The 26,615-nt window shown below is 52.7% G+C and overlaps 1 protein-coding gene across 2 annotated transcripts in view; it reads left to right on the plus strand.

The window, feature by feature from the left end:
- The window catches only part of LOC138803016 (complement C5-like), a 184,538-nt gene that overhangs the window by 49,173 nt on the left and 108,750 nt on the right, over positions 1–26,615 (plus strand). For both annotated transcript variants that reach the window (XM_069986831.1, XM_069986832.1), the window contains exons 10-16: positions 2,744–2,859; positions 2,941–3,132; positions 4,584–4,787; positions 20,845–21,054; positions 22,295–22,444; positions 22,536–22,665; positions 22,845–22,910. In XM_069986831.1, coding sequence (XP_069842932.1) covers positions 2,744–2,859; positions 2,941–3,132; positions 4,584–4,787; positions 20,845–21,054; positions 22,295–22,444; positions 22,536–22,665; positions 22,845–22,910 — 1,068 coding nt within the window. The remainder of the gene's footprint in view (positions 1–2,743; positions 2,860–2,940; positions 3,133–4,583; positions 4,788–20,844; positions 21,055–22,294; positions 22,445–22,535; positions 22,666–22,844; positions 22,911–26,615) is intronic.

Genomic DNA, 26,615 nt, shown 5'->3' on the forward strand with positions numbered 1-26,615 from the left:
ACAGATGTCAGTCCACCAGGGGGTGCTGTAGTGTAGGGGGGTGGGTAGTACAGATTTCAGTCCTGCAGGGGGTGCTGTAGTGTAGGGGGGTGGGTAGTACAGATGTCAGTCCTGCAGGGGGTGCTGTAGTGCAGTGGGGGAAGGGCAGTAAAGATGTCAGTCCTGCAGGGGGTGCTGTAGTGTAGGGGGGGGGGGGGGAGTACAGATGTCAGTCCTGCAGGGGGTGCTGTAGTGTAGGGGGGTGGGTAGTACAGATGTCAGTCCTACAGGGGGTGCTGTAGTGTAGTGGGGGGGTAGTAGAGATGTCAGTCCTACAGGGGGTGCTGTAGTGTAGTGGGGGGGTAGTACAGATGTCAGTCCTGCAGGGGGTGCTGTAGTGTAGGGGGGGGGGGCAGTAAAGATGTCAGTCCTGCAGGGGGTGCTGTAGTGTAGGGGGGGGGGGGAGTACAGATGTCAGTCCTGCAGGGGGTGCTGTAGTGCAGTGGGGGGGGGGGGGGGGAGTACAGATGTCAGTCCTGCAGGGGGTGCTGTAGTGCAGTGTGGGGGGGGGCAGTAAAGATGTCAGTCCTGCAGGGGGTGCTGTAGTGCAGTGGGGGGGGGGGGAGTACAGATGTCAGTCCTGCAGGGGGTGCTGTAGTGCAGTGGGGGGGTAGTAGAGATGTCAGTCCTGCAGGGGGTGCTGTAGTGTAGTGGGGGGGTAGTAGAGATGTCAGTCCTGCAGGGGGTGCTGTAGTGTAGGGGGGTGGGTAGTACAGATGTCAGTCCGGCAGGGGGTGCTGTAGTGTAGTGGGGGAGGGCAGTAAAGATGTCAGTCCTGCAGGGGGTGCTGTAGTGTAGGGGGGTGGGTAGTACAGATGTCAGTCCGGCAGGGGGTGCTGTAGTGCAGTGGGGGGGTAGTAGAGATGTCAGTCCTGCAGGGGGTGCTGTAGTGCAGTGGGGGGGTAGTAGAGATGTCAGTCCTGCAGGGGGTGCTGTACTGTAGTGGGGGGGGGGGGGCAGTAGAGATGTAGAGATGTCCTGCAGGGGAAAGGGGGTATACAAAGTATATAGGCACATAGGGCCAGAAGGCCACAGCCGGCTCCCACAACTTGTATCCCCAATGACAATATAAAACCTAACTTTTAATAACTAGACTAATAAAATCAGTGACCGTAATGTAAAGTACTAGAAAGAAAGGCGAGGTCGGTGAAGGTAAAAGCCCAGCCACCTCTCCGTGTCCTTATGCCGCCATACGGCTAGTGTCAGATAGAAGGTAAGTACTCCATATGGGAGCGATGCTGCTATGTATAATCACACACATACACACTGTCCCCGCCACTAGTGTCACCCAAGCATGGCCGTCATCAGGCACCGGACAAATGGCGGCCGCGTGCCTAGACATGGCGCTCCTAATATAGACCCTCATAGCTCCCTCATCCAAGGATTCCCAACCGCCGGGCCAATGAAATGGTCCGAGGTCGGATACCAGGCAGAAAGAGTTAATGGGCCATCTTACCCCATAGGTTGCATATTCCTCAGCATGCTCACATTAGTATGGCGTCCAATCCGCAATACGAATGGTCAGTGCAGACCCGTCTGACATCATAATCCTGGGCCGCGCATGCCTGAGAACTTAGTCTCTAATACTCACCAGCTGCTACTGCGCCGGCGTGAGGCAAGAAGTGGAGTAAACCCTCTACTGCACATGTCCCAGGACGTAGACTCCACCACTATATGCGACTGTCATTGTGCAAGTCACTGAACGTAGAGTCCTCCACCTCTGCGCTCTCTCAGTACGCATGCACCGACGTGCACATCAGTAGGTCAAACCTCTAATGCGCATGTCATGTGACTTCATCCAATAGCCGCAGCCCTCACCTTATACATCATTCATGGAGCAGAGCCGACTCTATGGCCAAAGTCCACACAAGAATTATACTTACAGGTAACTAGGTATAAATATACCGCCTGGAGATGGATAGCAGCAATGGACAGTGAGGGACATGTATACTGCCAACCATGGGGTCAGGTATACGGTAAATGAGGCAGGAACGCACTAACCTCATCTATCACTAGTGGACCCGACTACATGCCTAACACATCGGCAACAAATACAAGTGTTACGGTAACAGGATTATGATGTCAGACGGGTCTGCACTGACCATTCGTATTGCGGATTGGACGCCATACTAATGTGAGCGTGCTGAGGAATATGCAACCTATGGGGTAAGATGGCCCATTAACTCTTTCTGCCTGGTATCCGACCTCGGACCATTTCATTGGCCCGGCGGTTGGGAATCCTTGGATGAGGGAGCTATGAGGGTCTATATGAGGAGCGCCATGTCTAGGCACACGGCCGCCATTTGTCCGGTGCCTGATGACGGCCATGCTTGGGTGACACTAGTGGCGGGGACAGTGTGTATGTGTGTGATTATACATAGCAGCATCGCTCCCATATGGAGTACTTACCTTCTATCTGACACTAGCCGTATGGCGGCATAAGGACACGGAGAGGTGGTCTCAGCGGGCTGGGCTTTTACCTTCACCGACCTCGCCTTTCTTTCTAGTACTTTACATTACGGTCACTGATTTTATTAGTCTAGTTATTAAAAGTTAGTTTTTATATTGTCATTGGGGATACAAGTTGTGGGAGCCGGCTGTGGCCTTCTGGCCCTATGTGCTTATACATGTAGTCATGTGACTGGCGGCGCTGCATTCGGGGGGTGCGGGGGTCTCTCTTTCATCTCGCTCGCTTTTCCCTCAGGATCACAGTCTGAAGAGAGTGAGAACTCTGACGTCCGGTACGTTATAACGCCGTACACCCTGAAGCTGATCGGCACCCCCCTTTATGTGAGGCCCACCCTGCCGTACTACGTGAAGGTGAGCTGCACTACTGAGGCTCCTGTGGTCAGGTGACTCCTGTGCAGAGGGGGACGTCATAGTCTTGTTGTGTCTCATCAGGTTCAGGTGAAGGACACGTTAGACAATGAGGTGTCTAAAATCCGGCTGACACTCACTGGGGAAATGGTCCAAGATGGCGGAGAGGTCATCGCCCTGGGCAACCAGAGACACCTGACCAGGGAGACCGACGATAAAGGGGTCGGCGTGTTTGTGGTGAACATCCCAGCGGATGTCACTGCCCTGGATTTCAAAGTAAGTGGTGATGTCACCTCCCCCCTTCCTGCACCCTGATGATGTCACCGGCCCCCCTTCCTGCACCCTGATGATGTCACCTCCCCCTTCCTGTACCCTGATGATGTCACCTCCCCCCTTCCTGTACCCTGATGATGTCACCTCCCCCCTTCCTGCACCCTGATGATGTCACCTCCCCCCTTCCTGCACCCTGATGATGTCACCGGCCCCCCTTCCTGCACCCTGATGATGTCACCTCCCCCCTTCCTGCACCCTGATTATCCACCCACCTGCCTGCATACTAAGGATGTAACTGCTCCTCTACCCCCCCCCCTCACTGATGTCATCGCTCTCCACCTGCACTGATGATGTCACCGGCCCCCCTTCCTGCACCCTGAGGATGTCACCTCCCCCCTTCCTGCACCCTGATGATGTCACCGGCCCCCCTTCCTGCACCCTGATGATGTCACCTCCCCCCTTCCTGCACCCTGATGATGTCACCTCCCCCCTTCCTGCACCCTGATTATCCACCCACCTGCCTGCATACTAAGGATGTAACTGCTCCTCTCCCCCCCCCCCCCCTCACTGATGTCATCGCTCTCCACCTGCACCGATGATGTCACCAGCCCCCCTGCCTGCACCCTGATGATGTTACCGCCCCCCCAGCTTAACAGATGATGTTACCTCCCCCCTGCCTGCACCCTGATGATGTCACCAGCCCCCCTGCCTGCACCCTGATGATGTTACCTCCCCCCTGCCTGCACCCTGATGATGTCACCAGCCCCCCTGCCTGCACCCTGATGATGTTACCTCCCCCCTGCCTGCACCCTGATGATGTCACCGCCCCCCCTTCCTGCACCCTGATGATGTTTCCGCCCCCCCAGCTTAACAGATGATGTTACCTCCCCCCTGCCTGCACCCTGATGATGTCACCAGCCCCCCTGCCTGCACCCTGATGATGTCACCGGCCCCCCTTCCTGTACCCTGATGATGTTACCGCCCCCCTGCCTGCACCCTGATGATGTCGCCAGCCCCCCTGCCTGCACCCTGATGATGTCACCGGCCCCCCTTCCTGTACCCTGATGATGTTACCTCCCCCCTGCCTGCACCCTGATGATGTTACCTCCCCCCTGCCTGCACCCTGATGATGTTACCTCCCCCCTGCCTGCACCCTGATGATGTCACCGGCCCCCCTTCCTATACCCTGATGATGTTACCGCCCCCCTGCCTGCACCCTGATGATGTCACCAGCCCCCCTGCCTGCACCCTGATTATCCACCCACCTGCCTACATACTAAGAATGTAACTGCTCCTCTCGCCCCCCTGCACTAATGTCATCGCCCTCCACCTGCACTGATGATGTCACCAGCCCCCCTGCCTGCACCCTGATGATGTCACCTCAGACCTTCCTGCACACTAATGATGTAAGCGCTATTTCCTGCTGAGGGGCAAAAACAATGTGTCTCTCATAGATTACCACGGCTGATAATAACCTACAAGAGGAAAATCAAGCAAGCGTCGAGTACAAAGCTACTGCCTACCGGTCACTGACCAAGAGCTACCTGTACATAAACTGGAACAAGGAGAACAAAGTCCTGCAGGTCGGAGAATTCTTAAATGTCCAGGTGGTGCCCAGTAGCCCTTATCTGGCCAAACTAACCCATTATAGTTACCTGGTGAGTACCCCGAGAAGTGTCTGTCCGTCTGTACTCAGGGTGTGTATTGTTCACGGGGGGGGGGGGTTATCCTGTATAGTGGGGGTGTAATATACTGTAGTCAGAAGGGGTTATACTGTATAGGGGTGTGTAGTATAATGTAGTCAGGAGGAGTTACACTGTATAGGGGTGTAGTATAATGTAGTCAGGAGGAGTTACACTGTATAGGGGTGTAGTATAATGTAGTCAGGAGAGGTTATACTGTATAGGGGTGTAGTATACTGTAGTCAGGAGGGGTTACACTGTATAGTGGGGGTGTAGTATACTGTAGTCAGAAGGGGTTACACTATATAGTGGGGGTGTAGTATAATGTAGTCAGGAGAGGTTACACTATATAGTGGGGGTGTAATATACTGTAGTCAGGAGGGGTTACACTGTATAGTGGGTGTGTAGTATAATGTAGTCAGGAGAGGTTATACTGTATAGGGGTGTAGTATACTGTAGTCAGGAGGGGTTACACTGTATAGTGGGGGTGTAGTATAATGTAGTCAGGAGAGGTTACACTATATAGTGGGGTGTGGTATATACTGTAGTCAGGAGGGGTTACACTGTATAGCGGGGGTGTAGTATAATGTAGTCAGGAGGGGTTATACTGTATAGGGGTGTAGTATACTGTAGTCAGGAGGGGTTATACTGTATAGGGGGGGTGTAGTATACTGTAGTCAGGAGGGGTTATACTGTATAGGGGTGTAGTATACTGTAGTCAGGAGGGGTTACACTGTATAGGGGTGTAGTATACTGTAGTCAGGAGGGGTTATACTATATAGGGGTGTGTAGTATAATGTAGTCAGGAGGGGTTACAATATAGGGGTGTGTAGTATACTGTAGTCAGGAGAGGTTACACTGTATAGTGGGGGGTGTAGTATACTGTAGTCAGGAGGGGTTATACTGTATAGGGGTGTGTAGTATAATGTAGTCAGGAGGGGTTACACTGTATAGGGGTGTAGTATACTGTAGTCAGGAGGGGTTACACTGTATAGTGGGGGTTGTAGTATACTGTAGTCAGGAGGGGTTACACTATATAGTGGGGGGGTGTAGTATACTGTAGTCAGGAGGGGTTACAATATAGGGGTGTAGTATACTGTAGTCAGGAGAGGTTACACTGTATAGTGGGGGGTGTAGTATACTGTAGTCAGGAGAGGTTACACTCTATAGTGGAGGTGTAGTATACTGTAGTCAGGAGGGGTTACACTGTATAGGGGTGTAGTATACTGTAGTCAGGAGGGGTTACACTGTATAGTGGGGGTTGTAGTATACTGTAGTCAGGAGGGGTTACACTCTATAGTGGCGGTGTAGTATACTGTAGTCAGGAGGGGTTACCCTGTATAGGGGTGTGTAGTATACTGTAGTCAGGAGGGGTTACACTGTATAGGGGTGTGTAGTATAATGTAGTCAGGAGAGGTTACACTCTATAGTGGAGGTGTAGTATACTGTAGTCAGGAGGGGTTATACTGTATAGGGGTGTGTAGTATAATGTAGTCAGGAGGGGTTACACTCTATAGTGGAGGTGTAGTATACTGTAGTCAGGAGGGGTTACACTGTATAGTGGGGGTGTAGTATACTGTAGTCAGGAGGGGTTATACTGTATAGGGGTGTAGTATACTGTAGTCAGGAGGGGTTACACTCTATAGTGGGGGTGTAGTATACTGTAGTCAGGAGGGGTTATACTGTATAGTGTAGTGTGTAGTATACTGTAGTCAGGAGGGGTTACACTGTATAGGGGTGTGTAGTATAATGTAGTCAGGAGGGGTTACACTGTATAGTGTAGTGTGTAGTATAATGTAGTCAGGAGGGGTTATACTGTATAGGGGGGTGTAGTATACTGTAGTCAGGAGGGGTTATACTGTATAGGGGTGTAGTATACTGTAGTCAGGAGGGGTTACACTCTATAGTGGGGGTTGTAGTATACTGTAGTCAGGAGGGGTTACACTGTATAGTGGGGGTGTAGTATACTGTAGTCAGGAGGGGTTACACTGTATAGTGGGGGGTGTAGTATAATGTAGTCAGGAGGGGGTTACACTGTATAGTGGGGGTGTAATATACTGTAGTCAGGAGGGGTTACACTGTATAGTTGGGGTGTGTAGTATACTGTAGTCAGGAGGGGTTACACTGTATAGTTGGGGTGTGTAGTATACTGTAATCAGGAGGGGTTACACTGTATAGTGGGGGGTGTAATATACTGTAGTCAGGAGGGGTTACACTGTATAGTTGGGGTGTGTAGTATACTGTAGACAGGAGGGGTTACAATATAGGGGTGTAGTATACTGTAGTCAGGAGAGGTTACACTGTATAGTGGGGGGTGTAGCATACTGTAGTCAGAGGGGGTTACACTGTATAGTGGGGGTGTAGTATATTGTAGGCAGGAGGGGTTACACTGTATAGTGGGGGTGTAGTATACTGTAGTCAGGAGGGGTTACACTGTATAGTGGGGGTGTAATATACTGTAGTCAGGAGGGGTTACACTGTATAGTGGGGGTGTAATATACTGTAGTCAGAGGGGGTTACACTCTATAGTTGGGGTGTAGTATAATGTAGTCAGGAGAGGTTACACTCTATAGTGGGGTGTAGTATAATGTAGTCAGGAGGGGTTACACTGTATAGCGGGGGTGTAGTATACTGTAGTCAGAGGGGGTTACACTGTATAGTGGGGGGTGTAGTATACTGTAGTCAGAAGGGGTTATACTATATAGGGGTGTGTAGTATAATGTAGTCAGGAGGGGTTACAATATAGGGGTGTGTAGTATAATGTAGTCAGGAGGGGTTACACTGTATAGTGGGGGTGTAGTATACTGTAGTCAGGAGGGGTTACACTGTATAGTGGGGGTGTAATATACTGTAGTCAGGAGGGGTTACAATATAGGGGTGTAGTATACTGTAGTCAGGAGGGGTTACACTGTATAGTGGGGGTGTAATATACTGTAGTCAGGAGGGGTTACACTGTATAGTGGGGGTGTGTAGTATAATGTAGTCAGGAGGGGTTACAATATAGGGGTGTAGTATACTGTAGTCGGGAGAGGTTACACTGTATAGTGGGGGGTGTAATATACTGTAGTCAGGAGGGGTTACACTGTATAGTGGGGGTGTAATATACTGTAGTCAGGAGGGGTTACAATATAGGGGTGTAGTATACTGTAGTCAGGAGGGGTTACACTGTATAGTGGGGGTGTAATATACTGTAGTCAGGAGGGGTTACACTGTATAGTGGGGGTGTAATATACTGTAGTCAGGAGGGGTTACAATATAGGGGTGTAGTATACTGTAGTCAGGAGAGGTTACACTGTATAGTGGGGGGTGTAGCATACTGTAGTCAGAGGGGGTTACACTGTATAGTGGGGGGTGTAGTATACTGTAGTCAGGAGGGGTTACACTGTATAGTGGGGGTGTAATATACTGTAGTCAGGAGGGGGTTACACTGTATAGTGGGAGTGTAATATACTGTAGTCAGGAGGGGTTACACTGTATAGTGGGGGTGTAGTATACTGTAGTCAGGAGGGGTTACACTGTATAGTGGGGGTGTAGTATAATGTAGTCAGGAGGGGGTTACACTGTATAGTGGGGGTGTAATATACTGTAGTCAGGAGGGGTTACACTGTATAGTTGGGGTGTGTAGTATAATGTAGTCAGGAGGGGTTACACTGTGTAGTTGGGGTGTGTAGTATACTGTAGTCAAGAGGGGTTACAATATAGGGGTGTAGTATACTGTAGTCAGGAGAGGTTACAATGTATAGTGGGGGGTGTAGCATACTGTAGTCAGAGGGGGTTACACTGTATAGCGGGGGTGTAGTATACTGTAGGCAGGAGGGGTTACACTGTATAGCGGGGGTGTAGTATACTGTAGTCAGGAGGGGTTACACTGTATAGTGGGGGGTGTAGTATAATGTAGTCAGGAGGGGTTACACTCTATAGTGGAGGTGTAGTATACTGTAGTCAGGAGGGGTTACACTGTATAGTGTAGTGTGTAGTATAATGTAGTCAGGAGGGGTTATACTGTATAGGGGGGGGTGTAGTATACTGTAGTCAGGAGGGGTTATACTGTATAGGGGTGTAGTATACTGTAGTCAGGAGGGGTTACACTCTATAGTGGGGGTGTAGTATACTGTAGTCAGGAGGGGTTACACTGTATAGTGTAGTGTGTAGTATACTGTAGTCAGGAGGGGTTACACTGTATAGTGTAGTGTGTAGTATACTGTAGTCAGGAGGGGTTACACTCTATAGTGGAGGTGTAGTATACTGTAGTCAGGAGGGGTTACACTGTATAGTGTAGTGTGTAGTATAATGTAGTCAGGAGGGGTTATACTGTATAGGGGGGGGTGTAGTATACTGTAGTCAGGAGGGGTTATACTGTATAGGGGTGTAGTATACTGTAGTCAGGAGGGGTTACACTGTATAGTTGGGGTGTGTAGTATACTGTAGTCAGGAGGGGTTACAATATAGGGGTGTAGTATACTGTAGTCAGGAGAGGTTACACTGTATAGTGGGGGGTGTAGCATACTGTAGTCAGAGGGGGTTACACTGTATAGTGGGGGTGTAGTATACTGTAGTCAGGAGGGGTTACACTGTATAGTGGGGGTGTGTAGTATAATGTAGTCAGGAGGGGTTACACTCTATAGTGGGGTGTAGTATAATGTAGTCAGAGGGGGTTACACTGTATAGTGGGGGGTGTAGTATACTGTAGTCAGAAGGGGTTATACTGTATAGGGGTGTGTAGTATAATGTAGTCAAGAGGGGTTACAATATAGGGGTGTGTAGTATAATGTAGTCAGGAGGAGTTACACTGTATAGTGGGGGGGTGTAATATACTGTAGTCAGGAGGGGTTACACTGTATAGTGGGGGTGTAATATAATGTAGTCAGGAGGGGTTACACTGTATAGTGGGGGTGTAATATAATGTAGTCAGGAGGGGGTTACACTGTATAGTGGGGGTGTAATATACTGTAGTCAGGAGGGGTTACACTGTATAGTGGGGGTGTAATATACTGTAGTCAGGAGGGGTTACACTGTATAGCGGGGGTGTAGTATACTGTAGTCAGGAGAGGTTACACTGTATAGAGGGGGGTGTAGTATACTGTAGTCAGAAGGGGTTACACTGTATAGTGGGGGGTGTAGTATACTGTAGTCAGGAGGGGTTACACTGTATAGTGGGGGTGTAGTATAATGTAGTCAGGAGGGGTTATACTGTATAGGGGTGTGTAGTATACTGTAGTCAGGAGGGGTTACACTGTATAGTGGGGGGTGTAATATACTGTAGTCAGGAGGGGTTACACTGTATAGTGGGGGTGTAGTATAATGTAGTCAGGAGGGGTTACACTGTATAGTGGGGGGTGTAATATACTGTAGTCAGGAGGGGTTACAATATAGGGGTGTAGTATACTGTAGTCAGGAGAGGTTACACTGTATAGTGGGGGGTGTAGTATACTGTAGTCAGGAGGGGTTACACTGTATAGTTGGGAGTGTAATATACTGTAGTCAGGAGGGGTTACACTGTATAGCGGGGGTGTAGTACACTGTATTCAGGAGAGGTTACACTGTATAGCGGGGGTGTAGTATACTGTAGTCAGGAGGGGTTACACTGTATAGTGGGGGTTGTAGTATACTGTAGTCAGGAGGGGTTACACTGTATAGTGGGGGTGTAGTATAATGTAGTCAGGAGGGGTTACACTCTATAGTGGAGGTGTAGTATACTGTAGTCAGGAGGGGTTACACTGTATAGTGTAGTGTGTAGTATAATGTAGTCAGGAGGGGTTACACTGTATAGGGGGGGTGTAGTATACTGTAGTCAGGAGGGGTTATACTGTATAGGGGTGTAGTATACTGTAGTCAGGAGGGGTTATACTGTATAGGGGGGGTGTAGTATACTGTAGTCAGGAGGGGTTATACTGTATAGGGGTGTAGTATACTGTAGTCAGGAGGGGTTACACTCTATAGTGGGGGTGTAGTATACTGTAGTCAGGAGGGGTTACACTGTATAGTGTAGTGTGTAGTATACTGTAGTCAGGAGGGGTTACACTGTATAGTGTAGTGTGTAGTATACTGTAGTCAGGAGGGGTTACACTCTATAGTGGAGGTGTAGTATACTGTAGTCAGGAGGGGTTACACTCTATAGTGGAGGTGTAGTATACTGTAGTCAGGAGGGGTTACACTGTATAGTGTAGTGTGTAGTATAATGTAGTCAGGAGGGGTTATACTGTATAGGGGGTGTAGTATACTGTAGTCAGGAGGGGTTATACTGTATAGGGGTGTAGTATACTGTAGTCAGGAGGGGTTACACTCTATAGTGGGGGTGTAGTATACTGTAGTCAGGAGGGGTTACACTGTATAGTGTAGTGTGTAGTATAGTGTAGTCAGGAGGGGTTACAATATAGGGGTGTGTAGTATACTGTAGTCAGGAGGGGTTACAATAAAGGGGTGTAGAATACTGTAGTCAGGAGAGGTTACACTGTATAGTGGGGGGTGTAGCATACTGTAGTCAGGAGGGGTTACACTGTATAGTGTAGTGTGTAGTATAATGTAGTCAGGAGGGGTTATACTGTATAGGGGGGGTGTAGTATACTGTAGTCAGGAGGGGTTATACTGTATAGGGGTGTAGTATACTGTAGTCAGGAGGGGTTACACTGTATAGTGGGGGGTGTAGTATACTGTAGTCAGGAGGGGTTACACTCTATAGTGGGGGTGTAGTATACTGTAGTCAGGAGGGGTTACACTGTATAGTGTAGTGTGTAGTATACTGTAGTCAGGAGGGGTTACACTGTATAGTGTAGTGTGTAGTATACTGTAGTCAGGAGGGGTTACACTCTATAGTGGAGGTGTAGTATACTGTAGTCAGGAGGGGTTACACTGTATAGTGTAGTGTGTAGTATAATGTAGTCAGGAGGGGTTATACTGTATAGGGGGGTGTAGTATACTGTAGTCAGGAGGGGTTACACTCTATAGTGGGGGTGTAGTATACTATAGTCAGGAGGGGTTACACTGTATAGTGTAGTGTGTAGTATACTGTAGTCAGGAGGGGTTACAATATAGGGGTGTGTAGTATACTGTAGTCAGGAGGGGTTACAATAAAGGGGTGTAGAATACTGTAGTCAGGAGAGGTTACACTGTATAGTGGGGGGTGTAGCATACTGTAGTCAGGAGGGGGTTACACTGTATAGTGGGGGTGTAATATACTGTAGTCAGGAGGGGTTACACTGTATAGTTGGGGTGTGTAGTATACTGTAGTCAGGAGGGGTTACAATATAGGGGTGTAGTATACTGTAGTCAGGAGAGGTTACACTGTATAGTTGGGGTGTGTAGTATACTGTAGTCAGGAGGGGGTTACACTGTATAGTGGGGGTGTAATATACTGTAGTCAGGAGGGGTTACACTGTGTAGTTGGGGTGTGTAGTATACTGTAGTCAGGAGGGGTTACAATATAGGGGTGTAGTATACTGTAGTCAGGAGGGGTTACACTGTATAGGGGTGTGTAGTATACTGTAGTCAGAGGGGGTTACACTGTATAGTGGGGGTGTAGTATACTGTAGTCAGGAGGGGTTACACTATATAGTGGGGGTGTGTAGTATAATGTAGTCAGGAGAGGTTACACTCTATAGTGGGGTGTAGTATAATGTAGTCAGAGGGGGTTACACTGTATAGCGGGGGTGTAGTATACTGTAGTCAGAGGGGGTTACACTGTATAGTGGGGGGTGTAGTATACTGTAGTCAGAAGGGGTTATACTGTATAGGGGTGTGTAGTATAATGTAGTCAGGAGGGGTTACAATATAGGGGTGTGTAGTATAATGTAGTCAGGAGGGGTTACAATATAGGGGTGTGTAGTATAATGTAGTCAGGAGGGGTTACACTGTATAGTGGGGGTGTAGTATACTGTAGTCAGGAGGAGTTACACTGTATAGTGGGGGTTTAATATACTGTAGTCAGGAGGGGTTACACTGTATAGTTGGGGTGTAGTATACTGTAGTCAGGAGGGGTTACACTGTATAGTGGGGGTGTAGTATACTGTAGTCAGGAGGGGTTACACTGTATAGTGGGGGTGTAGTATACTGTAGTCAGGAGGGGTTACACTGTATAGTGGGGGGTGTAATATACTGTAGTCAGGAGGGGTTACAATATAGGGGTGTAGTATACTGTAGTCAGGAGAGGTTACACTGTATAGTGGGGGTGTAGTATAATGTAGTCAGGAGGGGTTACAATATAGGGGTGTAGTATACTGTAGTCAGGAGAGGTTACACTGTATAGTGGGGGGTGTAGTATACTGTAGTCAGGAGAGGTTACACTGTATAGTGGGGGTGTGTAGTATAATGTAGTCAGGAGGGGTTACAATATAGGGGTGTAGTATACTGTAGTCGGGAGAGGTTACACTGTATAGTGGGGGGTGTAGTATACTGTAGTCAGGAGGGGTTACACTGTATAGTGGGGGGTGTAGTATACTGTAGTCAGGAGGGGTTACACTGTATAGTGGGGGTGTAGTATACTGTAGTCAGGAGGAGTTACACTGTATAGTTGGGGGTGTAATATACTGTAGTCAGGAGGGGTTACACTGTATAGTGGGGGGTGTAATATACTGTAGTCAGGAGGGGTTACACTGTATAGTGGGGGTGTAGTATACTGTAGTCAGGAGGGGTTACACTATAGCGGTGTAGTATACTGAAGTCAGGAGAGGTTACACTGTATAGTGGGGGTGTAGTATACTGTAGTCAGGAGAGGTTACACTGTATATTGGGGGGTGTAATATACTGTAGTCAGGAGGGGTTACCCTGTATAGTGGGGGGTGTAGCATACTGTAGTCAGAGGGGGTTACACTGTATAGTGGGGGGTGTAGTATACTGTAGTCAGGAGGGGTTACACTGTATAGTGGGGGTGTAGTATACTGTAGTCAGGAGGGGTTACAATATAGGGGTGTAGTATACTGTAGTCAGGAGAGGTTACACTGTATATTGGGGGGTGTAGTATACTGTAGTCAGGAGGGGTTACACTGTATAGTTGGGAGTGTAATATACTGTAGTCAGGAGAGGTTACACTGTATAGCGGGGGTGTAGTACACTGTAGTCAGGAGAGGTTACACTGTATAGCGGGGGTGTAGTATAATGTAGTCAGGAGGGGTTACACTGTATAGTGGGGGGTGTAGTATAATGTAGTCAGGAGGGGTTACACTCTATATTGGGGTGTAGTATACTGTAGACAGGAGGGGTTACACTATAGGGGTGTAGTTTACAGTAGTCAGGAGGGGTTACACTGTATAGTGTAGTGTGTAGTATACTGTAGTCAGAGGGGGTTACACTGTGTAGTGGGGGTGTAGTATAATGTAGTCAGGAGGGGTTACACTGTATAGTGGGGGTGTGTAGTATACTGTAGTCAGGAGGGGTTACAATATAGGTGTGTAGTATAATGTAGTCAGGAGGGGTTACACTGTATAGTGGGGGTGTAATATACTGTAGTCAGGAGGGGTTACACTGTATAGTGGGGGTGTGTAGTATACTGTAGTCAGGAGGGGTTACAATATAGGGGTGTAGTATACTGTAGTCAGGAGGGGTTACACTATATAGTGGGGGGTGTAGTATAATGTAGTCAGGAGAGGTTACACTGTATAGTGGGGGGTGTAGTATACTGTAGTCAGGAGAGGTTACCCTGTATAGCGGGGGTGCATTATACTGTAGTCAGAAGGGGTTACACTGTATAGTGGGGGTGTAGTATACTGTAGTCAGGAGGGGTTACACTGTATAGTGGGGGGGTGTAGTATACTGTAGTCAGGAGGGGTTACACTGTTTAGTGGGGGGGGGGGGGGTGTAGTATACTGTAGTCAGAAGGGGTTATACTATATAGGGGTGTGTAGTATAATGTAGTCAGGAGGGGTTACAATATAGGGGTGTGTAGTATAATGTAGTCAGGAGGGGTTACACTGTATAGTGGGGGGTGTAGTATACTGTAGTCAGGAGGGGTTACACTGTATAGTGGGGGGTGTAGTATACTGTAGTCAGGAGGGGTTACACTGTATAGTGGGGGTGTAGTATACTGTAGTCAGGAGGGGTTACCCTGTATAGCGGGGGCGTAGTATACTGTAGTCAGGAGGGGTTACACTGTATAGCGGGGGTGTAGTATACTGTAGTCAGGAGGGGTTACACTGTATAGCGGGGGTGTAGTATACTGTAGTCAGGAGGGGTTATACTGTATAGACGGGGGTGTAGTATACTGTAGTCAGGAGGGGTTTACCCTGTATAGCGGGGGCGTAGTATACTGTAGTCAGGAGGGCGTTACACTGTATAGTGGGGGGTGTAGTATACTGTAGTCAGGAGAGGTTACACTGTATAGTGGGGGGTGTAATATACTGTAGTCAGGAGGGGGTTACACTGTATAGTGGGGGGTGTAGTATACTGTAGTCAGGAGGGGTTACACTGTATAGTGTGGGGTGTAGTATACTGTAGTCAGGAGGGGTTACACTGTATAGTGGGGGGTGTAGTATACTGTAGTCAGGAGGGGTTACACTGTATAGTGGGGGTGTAGTATACTGTAGTCAGGAGGGGTTACCCTGTATAGAGGGGCGTAGTATACTGTAGTCAGGAGGGGTTACACTGTATAGCGGGGGTGTAGTATACTGTAGTCAGGAGGGGTTACACTGTATAGCGGGGGTGTAGTATACTGTAGTCAGGAGGGGTTACACTGTATAGCGGGGGTGTAGTATACTGTAGTCAGGAGGGGTTACACTGTATAGTGGGGGGTGTAGTATACTGTAGTCAGGAGGGGTTACACTGTATAGCGGGGGTGTAGTATACTGTAGTCAGGAGGGGTTACACTGTATAGCGGGGGTGTAGTATACAGTAGTCAGGAGGGGTTACACTGTATAGTGTGGGGTGTAGTATACTGTAGTCAGGAGGGGTTACACTGTATAAGGGGGGGTGTAGTATACTGTAGTCAGGAGGGGTTACACTGTATAGTGGGGGGTGTAATATACTGTAGTCAGGAGGGGTTACACTGTATAGTGTAGTGTGTAGTATACTGTAGTCAGAAGGGGTTACACTATAGGGGGTGTAGTATACTGTAGTCAGGAGGGGTTACACTGTATAGTGGGGGTGTAATATACTGTAGTCAGGAAAGGGTTACACTGTACAGTGGGGGTCTACTATACTCTAGTCAGGAGGGGTTACCCTGTATAGCGGGGGTGTAGTATACTGTAGTCAGAGGGGGTTACACTGTATAGTGGGGGTGTAGTATACTGTAGTCGGAGGGGGTTACACTGTATAGCGGGGGTGTAGTATACTGTAGTCGGAGGGGTTACACTGTAAAGTGGGGAGGGTGTAGTATACTGTAGTCAGAGGGGGTTACACTGTATAGCGGGGGTGTAGTATACTGTAGTCGGAGGGGGTTACACTGTATAGCGGGGGTGTAGTATACTGTAGTCGGAGGGGGTTACACTGTATAGCGGGGGTGTAGTATACTGTAGTCGGAGGGGTTACACTGTAAAGTGGGGAGGGTGTAGTATACTGTAGTCGGAGGGGTTACACTGTAAAGTGGGGAGGGTGTAGTATACTGTAGTCGGAGGGGTTCCACTGTAAAGTGGGGAGGGTGTAGTATACTGTAGTCAGGAGGGGTTACACTGTATAGTGTGGGGTGTAGTATACTGTAGTCAGGAGGGGTTACACTGTATAGTGTGGGGTGTAGTATAATGTAGTCAGGAGGGGTTACACTGTATAGTGTGGGGTGTAGTATACTGTAGTCAGGAGGGGTTACACTGTATAGTGTGGGGTGTAGTATACTGTAGTCAGGAGGGGTTACACTGTATAGCGGGGGTGTAGTATACTGTAGTCGGAGGGGGTTACACTGTATAGCGGGGGTGTAGTATACTGTAGTCGGAGGGGGTTACACTGTATAGCGGGGGTGTAGTATACTGTAGTCGGAGGGGGTTACACTGTATAGCGGGGGTGTAGTATACTGTAGTCGGAGGGGGTTACACTGTATAGTGGGGAGGGTGTAGTATACTGTAGTCGGAGGGGGTTACACTGTAAAGTGGGGAGGGTGTAGTATACAGTAGTCAGGAGGGGTTACTCTGTATAGTAGGGAGGGTGTAGTATACTGTAGTCAGGATCGGTTACACTGTGTAGTGGGGGTGTAGTATAATGTAGTCAGGAGGGGTTACACTGTATATTGGGGGTGTGTTGTATACAGTAGTCAGGAGGGGTTACACTGTGTGGGTTATGTACTATGCATGGGTGTGTTATTTTACACTATTTTACTTAGGGTGTCAGGGCCCTATTACTATTTAAGCCAACGCCAGTAATGATGTGATTAGAGGAGAAATCTCAGTCTTTCCTTTATAACCTGTTCTCTGTGTATAATCCATTCCTGGCTTTGGCTCAAAAAAATCTGTCAGATAATCTGTTGGTGCAATAGGGCCCTTATACTGTATGGGGTATGTTGGGGGGGGGGGGGGGGGGCAGGGATATTACACTGTATGGGGTATGTTGGGGGGGGAGGGATATTACACTGTATGGGGTATGTTGGGGAGGGTGTTACACTGTATGGGGTATGTTGGGGGGGTACACTGTATGGGGTATTACACTGTTAGGGGGTATGTTGGGGGGATTTTACACTGTATGGGGTATGTTGGGGGAGGTTACACTGTATGGGGTATGTTGGGGAGGATGTTGCACTGTATGGGGTATGTTGGGGAGGATGTTACACTGTATGGGGTATGTTGGTGGGGTGTTACACTGTATGGGGTATGTTGGGGAGGATGTTACACTGTATGGGGTATGTTGGGGAGGATGTTACACTGTATGGGGTATGTTGGGGAGGATGTTACACTGTATGGGGTATGTTGGGGAGGGGGTGTGGTGTTACACTGTATGGGGTATGTTGGGGAGGGGGTGTGGTGTTACACTGTATGGGGTATGTTGGTGGGGTGTTACACTGTATGGGGTATGTTGGTGGGGTGTTACACTGTATGGGGTATGTTGGGGAGGATGTTACACTGTATGGGGTATGTTGGGGAGGATGTTACACTGTATGGGGTATGTTGGGGAGGATGTTGCACTGTATGGGGTATGTTGGGGAGGGATATTACACTGTATGGGGTATGTTGGGGAGGATGTTACACTGTATGGGGTATGTTGGGGGAGGTTACACTGTATGGGGTATGTTGGGGAGGATGTTACACTGTATGGGGTATGTTGGGGAGGGGGTGTGGTGTTACACTGTATGGGGTATGTTGGGGAGGGGGTGTGGTGTTACACTGTATGGGGTATGTTGGTGGGGTGTTACACTGTATGGGGTATGTTGGGGAGGATGTTACACTGTATGGGGTATGTTGGGGAGGATGTTACACTGTATGGGGTATGTTGGGGAAGATGTTGCACTGCATGGGGTATGTTGGGGAGGATGTTACACTGTATGGGGTATGTTGGGGGAGGTTACACTGTATGGGGTATGTTGGGGAGGGATATTACACTGTATGGGGTATGTTGGGGAGGGTGTTACACTGTATGGGGTATGTTGGGGAGGGATATTACACTGTATGGGGTATATTGTGGAGGGTGTTACACTGTATGGGGTATGTTGGGGAGGATGTTTCACTGTATGAGGTATGTTGAGGAGGATGTTACACTGTATGGGGTATGTTGGGGAGGATGTTACACTGTATGGGGTATGTTGGGGAGGATGTTACACTGTATGGGGTATGTTGGGGAGGGATATTACACTGTATGGGGTATGTTGGGGAGGGTGTTACACTATGGGGTATGTTGGGGAGGGGGTGTGGTGTTACACTGTATGGGGTATGTTGGGGAGGGGGTGTGCTGTTACACTGTATGGGGTATGTTGGGGAGGATGTTACACTGTATGGGGTATGTTGGGGAGGATGTTACACTGTATGGGGTATGTTGGGGAGGATGTTACACTGTATGGGGTATGTTGAGGAGGATGTTACACTGTATGGGGTATGTTGGGGAGGATGTTACACTGTATGGGGTATGTTGGGGAGGATGTTACACTGTATGGGGTATGTTGGGGAGGATGTTACACTGTATGGGGTATGTTGGGGAGGGGGTGTGGTGTTACACTGTATGGGGTATGTTGGTGGGGTGTTACACTGTATGGGGTATGTTGGGGTAGGGGTGTGGTGTTACACTGTATGGGGTATGTTGGTGGGGTGTTACACTGTATGGGGTATGTTGGGGAGGATGTTACACTGTATGGGGTATGTTGGGGAGGATGTTACACTGTATGGGGTATGTTGGGGAGGATGTTGCACTGTATGGGGTATGTTGGGGAGGATGTTACACTGTATGGGGTATGTTGGGGAGGATGTTACACTGTATGGGGTATGTTGGGGAGGATGTTGCACTGTATGGGGTATGTTGGGGAGGGATATTACACTGTATGGGGTATGTTGGGGAGGATGTTACACTGTATGGGGTATGTTGGGGAGGATGTTGCACTGTATGGGGTATGTTGGGGAGGATGTTACACTGTATGGGGTATGTTGGGGAGGATGTTACACTGTATGGGGTATGTTGGGGGAGGTTACACTGTATGGGGTATGTTGGGGAGGATGTTACACTGTATGGGGTATGTTGGGGAGGGGGTGTGGTGTTACACTGTATGGGGTATGTTGGGGAGGGGGGGTGCTGTTACACTGTATGGGGTATGTTGGGGAGGATGTTACACTGTATGGGGTATGTTGGGGAGGGATATTACACTGTATGGGGTATGTTGGGGAGGATGTTACACTGTATGGGGTATGTTGGGGAGGATGTTACACTGTATGGGGTATGTTGGGGAGGATGTTACACTGTATGGGGTATGTTGGGGAGGATGTTACACTGTATGGGGTATGTTGGGGAGGATGTTACACTGTATGGGTATGTTGGGGAGGATGTTACACTGTATGGGGTATGTTGGGGGAGGTTACACTGTATGGGGTATGTTGGGGAGGGATATTACACTGTATGGGGTATATTGTGGAGGGTGTTACACTGTATGGGGTATGTTGGGGAGGGGGTGTGGTGTTGCACTGTATAGGGTATGTTGGTGGGGTGTTACACTGTATGCGGTATGTTGGGGTAGGGGTGGGGTGTTACACTGTATGGGGTATGTTGGGGAGGGTGTTACACTGTATGGGGTATGTTGGGGAGGGGGTGTGGTGTTGCACTGTATGAGGTATGTTGGGGAGGGGGTGTGGTGTTACACTGTATGGGGTATGTTGGGGAGGGGGTGTGCTGTTACACTGTATGGGGTATGTTGGGGAGGATGTTACACTGTATGGGGTATGTTGGGGAGGATGTTACACTGTATGGGGTATGTTGGGGAGGATGTTACACTGTATGGGGTATGTTGGGGAGGATGTTACACTGTATGGGGTATGTTGGGGAGGATGTTACACTGTATGGGGTATGTTGGGGAGGATGTTACACTGTATGGGGTATGTTGGGGAGGATGTTACACTGTATGGGGTATGTTGGGGGAGGTTACACTGTATGGGGTATGTTGGGGAGGGATATTACACTGTATGGGGTATATTGTGGAGGGTGTTACACTGTATGGGGTATGTTGGGGAGGGGGTGTGGTGTTGCACTGTATAGGGTATGTTGGTGGGGTGTTACACTGTATGCGGTATGTTGGGGTAGGGGTGGGGTGTTACACTGTATGGGGTATGTTGGGGAGGGTGTTACACTGTATGGGGTATGTTGGGGAGGGGGTGTGGTGTTGCACTGTATGAGGTATGTTGGGGAGGGGGTGTGGTGTTACACTGTGGTATGTTGGGGAGGGGGTGTGGTGTTACACTGTATGGGGTATGTTGGGGTAGGGGTGGGGTGTTGCACTGTATGGGGTATGTTGGGGGAGGTTACACTGTATGGGGTATGTTGGGGGAGGTTACACTGTATGGGGTATGTTGGGGAGGGGGTGTGGTGTTACACTGTATGGGGTATGTTGGGGGAGGGGGTGTGGTGTTGCACTGTATGGGGTATGTTGGAGGGGGGAGGGTGTCAGGCACCGCACATGTGTCGGTCACTGACCGGTCTTGTTCTTTGCGCCTAGGTAATCTCTAAGGGGAAAATTGTAAAGTTTGATACAGTAAAGAGGTTCCACGAGTCCATATCCCAGAACCTGAACATCCAGGTTACAGCCGACATGGTGCCTTCTATCCGCCTCCTCGCCTATTTCATCATCACCGGAGACACCACCGCCGAGATCGTGGCCGATTCCATCTGGGTGGATGTCAAGGAGAAGTGTGTTAATAACCAGAAGGTGAAAGGAGGTGCTGTGCAGTGTGGGGGGGGGGAGGCCATGTAGTGGGCGGGGCCTGGGGGGTTCTGCGCAGTTGGGGGTGTTCTGTGCAGTGGGCAGGGAGGGGCCTGGGGGGGTTCTGTGCAGTGGGGGGGGGGGGAGGCCATGTAGTGGGCGGGGCCTGGGGGGTTCTGCGCAGTTGGGGGTGTTCTGTGCAGTGGGCAGGGAGGGGCCTGGGGGGGGTTCTGTGCAGTGGGTGGGGAGGGGCCCCGGGGGGCTCTGTGCAGTGGGCGGGGAGGGGCCCGGGGGGGTGGTTTTGTGCAGTGGGCGAGGAGGGGTCGGGGGGCTCTGTGCAGTGGGCGGGTGGGGAAGGGCCCAGGGTGGGGGGGGGGGGGTCTGTGCAGTGGGTGGGGAGTGGTCCGGAGGCTTTGTGCAGAGGGTGGGGTGGGGCCCCGGGGGGTTCCGTGCAGTGGGCAGGTGGGGAAGGGCCCGGGGGTGGGGGGGCTCTGTGCAGTGGGTGGGGAGGGGCCCCGCGGGGTTCCGTGCAGTGGGTGGGGAAGGGCCAGGGCGTGGGGGGGGGGGGGCTCTGTGGGTGGGGAGGGGCCCCGGGGGGCTTTGTGTAGTGGGTGGGGAGGGGCCCCGGGGGGCTCTGTGCAGTGGGTGGGGAGGGGCCCCGGGGGGCTCTGTGCAGTGGGTGGGGAGGGGCCCCGGGGGGCTCTGTGCAGTGGGTGGGGAGGGGCCCGGGGGGGCTCTGTGCAGTGGGTGGGGAGGGGCCCCGGGGGGGCTCTGTGCAGTGGGTGGGGAGGGGCCCCGGGGGGGCTCTGTGCAGTGGGTGGGGAGGGGCCCCGGGGGGGCTCTGTGCAGTGGGTGGGGAGGGGCCCCGGTGGGCTCTGTGCAGTGGTTGGGGAGGGGCCCCGGGGGGCTCTGTGCAGTGGGTGGGGAGGGGCCCGGGGGGGGCTCTGTGCAGTGGGTGGGGAGGGGCCCGGGGGGGCTCTGTGCAGTGGGTGGGGAGGGGCCCGGGGGGGCTCTGTGCAGTGGGTGGGGAGGGGCGCCGGGGGGGCTCTGTGCAGTGGGTGGGGAGGGGCCCGGGGGGGCTCTGTGCAGTGAGTGGGGAGGGGCCTGGGGGGGCTCTGTGCAGTGGGTGGGGAGGGGCCCGGGGGGGCTCTGTGCAGTGAGTGGGGAGGGGCCCGGGGGGGCTCTGTGCAGTGGGTGGGGAGGGGCCCCGGGGGCGCTGTAGTTACTTGGTGCTGATTGCCTCTAGGTTGACCTGTCGACGCCATCAGGAGACTTTAAGCCCAAGGAGTCGGTGCAGCTGACGGTCCGGGCGCAGAGCGGCTCCGTAGTCGCCCTGTCCGCTGTAGACGTCTCCATCTATGATGTCACTAAGAAGACGCAGAGACCTCTGGAGCGGGTAAGAGACTTCTCACAGCTGAGGATTTGTTGCAGTGTCTCCTCTGTGGTGTGGCCCCTCAGCTGTAAGCTGTTCCTCTGGATGTTGTCAGGTTCTCAGGACCCTCGAGGAGAGCGACCTGGGCTGCGGCGCGGGGGCCGGTGAGAATAACGCCGACGTGTTCAAGAGATCCGGACTGACATTCATCACCAACGCCAACATCCAGGCGTCTCACAGCACAGGTAGCCGAGGAGGATGGGGGTTGTAGTGTCTGTACTGGAGGATAGAGACTATAGCCATGTGTCCCCGCCCTCATCCTGGAGGCAGCCAATCACAGCCCAGCGCTCGCTGCTCTGGAGATGGTGAATGCGGCTGCCACAGACCTCTCTTTCCTGCTCACATTCCGATTTCTCCCTCACAGAACAGACGTGTAACGAGAAACTACGGAGGAAACGTTCCGACCTGGGAGCCGAGATCCTGAGACAAGGTGAGTGACCTAATGATGTCACCGCGTGTGCCCGCCCCCTGATGATGTCACCGCGTGTGCCCGCCCCCTGATGATGTCACCGCTTGTGCCCGCGCCCTGAGGATGTCATGGTGTGTGCCCGCCCCTGATGATGTCACCGCGGGTGCCCACCCCCTGATTATGTCACCGCGTGTGCCCGCCCCCTGATTATGTCACTGTGAGTACCTGCCCCCCCATGTCACGTGTGTGTGCCCGCCCCCTCTGATACCTCGTGTGCCCGCCCCTTTGATGATGTCACTGTGTGCCTCCAATGTCACCGCGTGTGCCCGCCCCCTATCATACCTCGTGTGCCCGCCCCTCTGATGATGTCACTGTGTGCCTCCAATGTCACTGCGTGTGCCTGCCCCCTGAGGATTTCACCTTGAGTGCCCACCCCCCGATGATGTCAATGTGTGTGCCCACCCCCTGATGATGTCACCTCATGTGCCCACCCCCCTGATGATGTCAATTTGAGTGCCCGACCTCCTGATGATGTCACCCTGTGTATCTGCTGTTGCCCGGGGTGCTGGTGTTTTGGGGCGACTTGTCACAGAGAGCAGGAGTGGTAATACCCACCGCCGGACACACGGACCTTGGTAGAACTGGTGTGAGGTGCAGGTGCAGCCCCAGAGTCCCGACTTAATCAGTGATGTAACTCGAAAAGCTTCCGTGCAATACACAATGTAGTAACAATACTCCAGTACAACACTATGGATAGACTCTAAAAGCTACTAGAAGGTGAGGGCGGTGTAGGGGTCGGGATGTGTGTGAGGGGAGTGTAGGGGCCGGGATGTGTGTGAGGGCGGTGTAGGGGCCGGGATGTGTGTGAGGGGAGTGTAGGGGCCGGGATGTGTGTGAGGGCGGTGTAGGGGCCGGGATGTGTGTGAGGATAGTGTAGGGGCCGGGATGTGTGTGAGGGGAGTGTAGGGGCCGGGATGTGTGTGAGGGCGGTGTAGGGGCCGGGATGTGTGTGAGGGGAGTGTAGGGGCCGGGATGTGTGTGAGGGCTGTGTAGGGGCCGGGATGTGTGTGAGGATAGTGTAGGGGCCGTGATGTGTGTGAGGGCGGTGTAGGGGCCGTGATGTGTGTGAGGGCGGTGTAGGGGCCGTGATGTGTGTGAGGCCGGTGTAGGGGCCGTGATGTGTTTGAGGGCGGTGTAGGGGCCGGGATGTGTGTGAGGGCGGTGTAGGGGCCGTGATGTGTGTGAGGCCGGTGTAGGGGCCGTGATGTGTTTGAGGGCGGTGTAGGGGCCGTGATGTGTGTGAGGCCGGTGTAGGGGCCGGGATGTGTTTGAGGGCGGTGTAGGGGCCGGGATGTGTGTGAGGGCGGTGTAGGGGCCGGGATGTGTGTGAGGGCGGTGTAGGGGCCGGGATGTGTGTGAGGATAGTGTAGGGGCCGGGATGTGTGTGAGGGTGGTGTGAGGGCGGTGTAGGGGCCGGGATGTGTGTGAGGGTGGTGTAGGGGCCGTGATGTGTTTGAGGGCGGTGTAGGGGCCGGGATGTGTGTGAGGCCGGTGTAGGGGCCGTGATGTGTTTGAGGGCGGTGTAGGGGCCGGGATGTGTGTGAGGGCGGTGTAGGGGCCGGGATGTGTGTGAGGCCGGGATGTGTGTGAGGCTGGTATAGGGGCCGGGATGTGTTTGAGGGCGGTGTAGGGGCCGGGATGTGTGTGAGGGCGGTGTAGGGGCCGGGATGTGTGTGAGGGCGGTGTAGGGGCCGGGATGTGTGTGAGGATAGTGTAGGGGCCGGGATGTGTGTGAGGGGAGTGTAGGGGCCGGGATGTGTGTGAGGGCGGTGTAGGGGCCGGGATGTGTGTGAGGGCGGTGTAGGGGCCGGGATGTGTGTGAGGGCGGTGTAGGGGCCGGGATGTGTGTGAGGCCGGTGTAGGGGCCGGGATGTGTGTGAGGCCGGTGTAGGGGCCGGGATGTGTGTGAGGCCGGTGTAGGGGCCGGGATGTGTGTGAGGGCGATGTAGGGGCCGTGATGTGTGGGAGGATAGTGTAGGGGCCGGGATGTGTGTGAGGGCAGTGTAGGGGCCGGGATGTGTGTGAGGGTGGTGTGAGGGCGGTGTAGGGGCCGGGATGTGTGTGAGGGTGGTGTGAGGGCGGTGTAGGGGCCGGGATGTGTGTGAGGGCGGTGTAGGGGCCGGGATGTGTGTGAGGGCGGTGTAGGGGCCGGGATGTGTGTGAGGGCGGTGTAGGGGCCGGGATGTGTGTAAGGGGAGTGTAGGGGCCGGGATGTGTGTGAGGATAGTGTAGGGGCCGGGATGTGTGTGAGGGCGGTGTAGGGGCCGGGATGTGTGTGAGGATGGTGTAGGGGCCGGGATGTGTGTGAGGGCGGTGTAGGGGCCGGGATGTGTGTGAGGGCGGTGTAGGGGCCGGGATGTGTGTGAGGATAGTGTAGGGGCCGGGATGTGTGTGAGGGGAGTGTAGGGGCCGGGATGTGTGTGAGGGCGGTGTAGGGGCCGGGATGTGTGTGAGGGGAGTGTAGGGGCCGGGATGTGTGTGAGGGGAGTGTAGGGGCCGGGATGTGTGTGAGGGCGGTGTAGGGGCCTGGATGTGTGTGAGGGCGGTGTAGGGGCCGGGATGTGTGTGAGGGGAGTGTAGGGGCCGGGATGTGTGTGAGGGCGGTGTAGGGGCCGGGATGTGTGTGAGGGGAGTGTAGGGGCCGGGATGTGTGTGAGGGCGGTGTAGGGGCCGGGATGTGTGTGAGGGCGGTGTAGGGGCCGGGATGTGTGTGAGGGGAGTGTAGGGGCCGGGATGTGTGTGAGGGGAGTGTAGGGGCCGGGATGTGTGTGAGGGCGGTGTAGGGGCCGGGATGTATGTGAGGGGAGTGTAGGGGCCGGGATGTGTGTGAGGGCGGTGTAGGGGCCGGGATGTGTGTGAGGGCGGTGTAGGGGCCGGGATGTGTGTGAGGGGAGTGTAGGGGCCGGGATGTGTGTGAGGGCGGTGTAGGGGCCGGGATGTGTGTGAGGGGAGTGTAGGGGCCGGGATGTGTGTGAGGGCGGTGTAGGGGCCGGGATGTGTGTGAGGGGAGTGTAGGGGCCGGGATGTGTGAGGGCGGTGTAGGGGCCGGGATGTGTGTGAGGGCGGTGTAGGGGCCGGGATGTGTGTGAGGGCGGTGTAGGGGCCGGGATGTGTGTGAGGGGAGTGTAGGGGCCGGGATGTGTGTGAGGGCGGTGTAGGGGCGTGTAGGGGCCGGGATGTGTGTGAGGGCGGTGTAGGGGCCGGGATGTGTGTGAGGGGAGTGTAGGGGCCGGGATGTGTGTGAGGGCGGTGTAGGGGCCGGGATGTGTGTGAGGGCGGTGTAGGGGCCGGGATGTGTGTGAGGGCGGTGTAGGGGCCGGGATGTGTGTGAGGGGAGTGTAGGGGCCGGGATGTGTGTGAGGGCGGTGTAGGGGCCGGGATGTGTGTGAGGGGAGTGTAGGGGCCGGGATGTGTGAGGGCGGTGTAGGGGCCGGGATGTGTGTGAGGGCGGTGTAGGGGCCGGGATGTGTGTGAGGGCGGTGTAGGGGCCGGGATGTGTGTGAGGGGAGTGTAGGGGCCGGGATGTGTGTGAGGGCGGTGTAGGGGCGTGTAGGGGCCGGGATGTGTGTGAGGGCGGTGTAGGGGCCGGGATGTGTGTGAGGGGAGTGTAGGGGCCGGGATGTGTGTGAGGGCGGTGTAGGGGCCGGGATGTGTGTGAGGGCGGTG

The sequence above is a fragment of the Dendropsophus ebraccatus genome, chromosome 10 (assembly GCF_027789765.1).
Source record: "Dendropsophus ebraccatus isolate aDenEbr1 chromosome 10, aDenEbr1.pat, whole genome shotgun sequence".
In the NCBI taxonomy this organism is placed as follows: domain Eukaryota; kingdom Metazoa; phylum Chordata; class Amphibia; order Anura; family Hylidae; genus Dendropsophus; species Dendropsophus ebraccatus.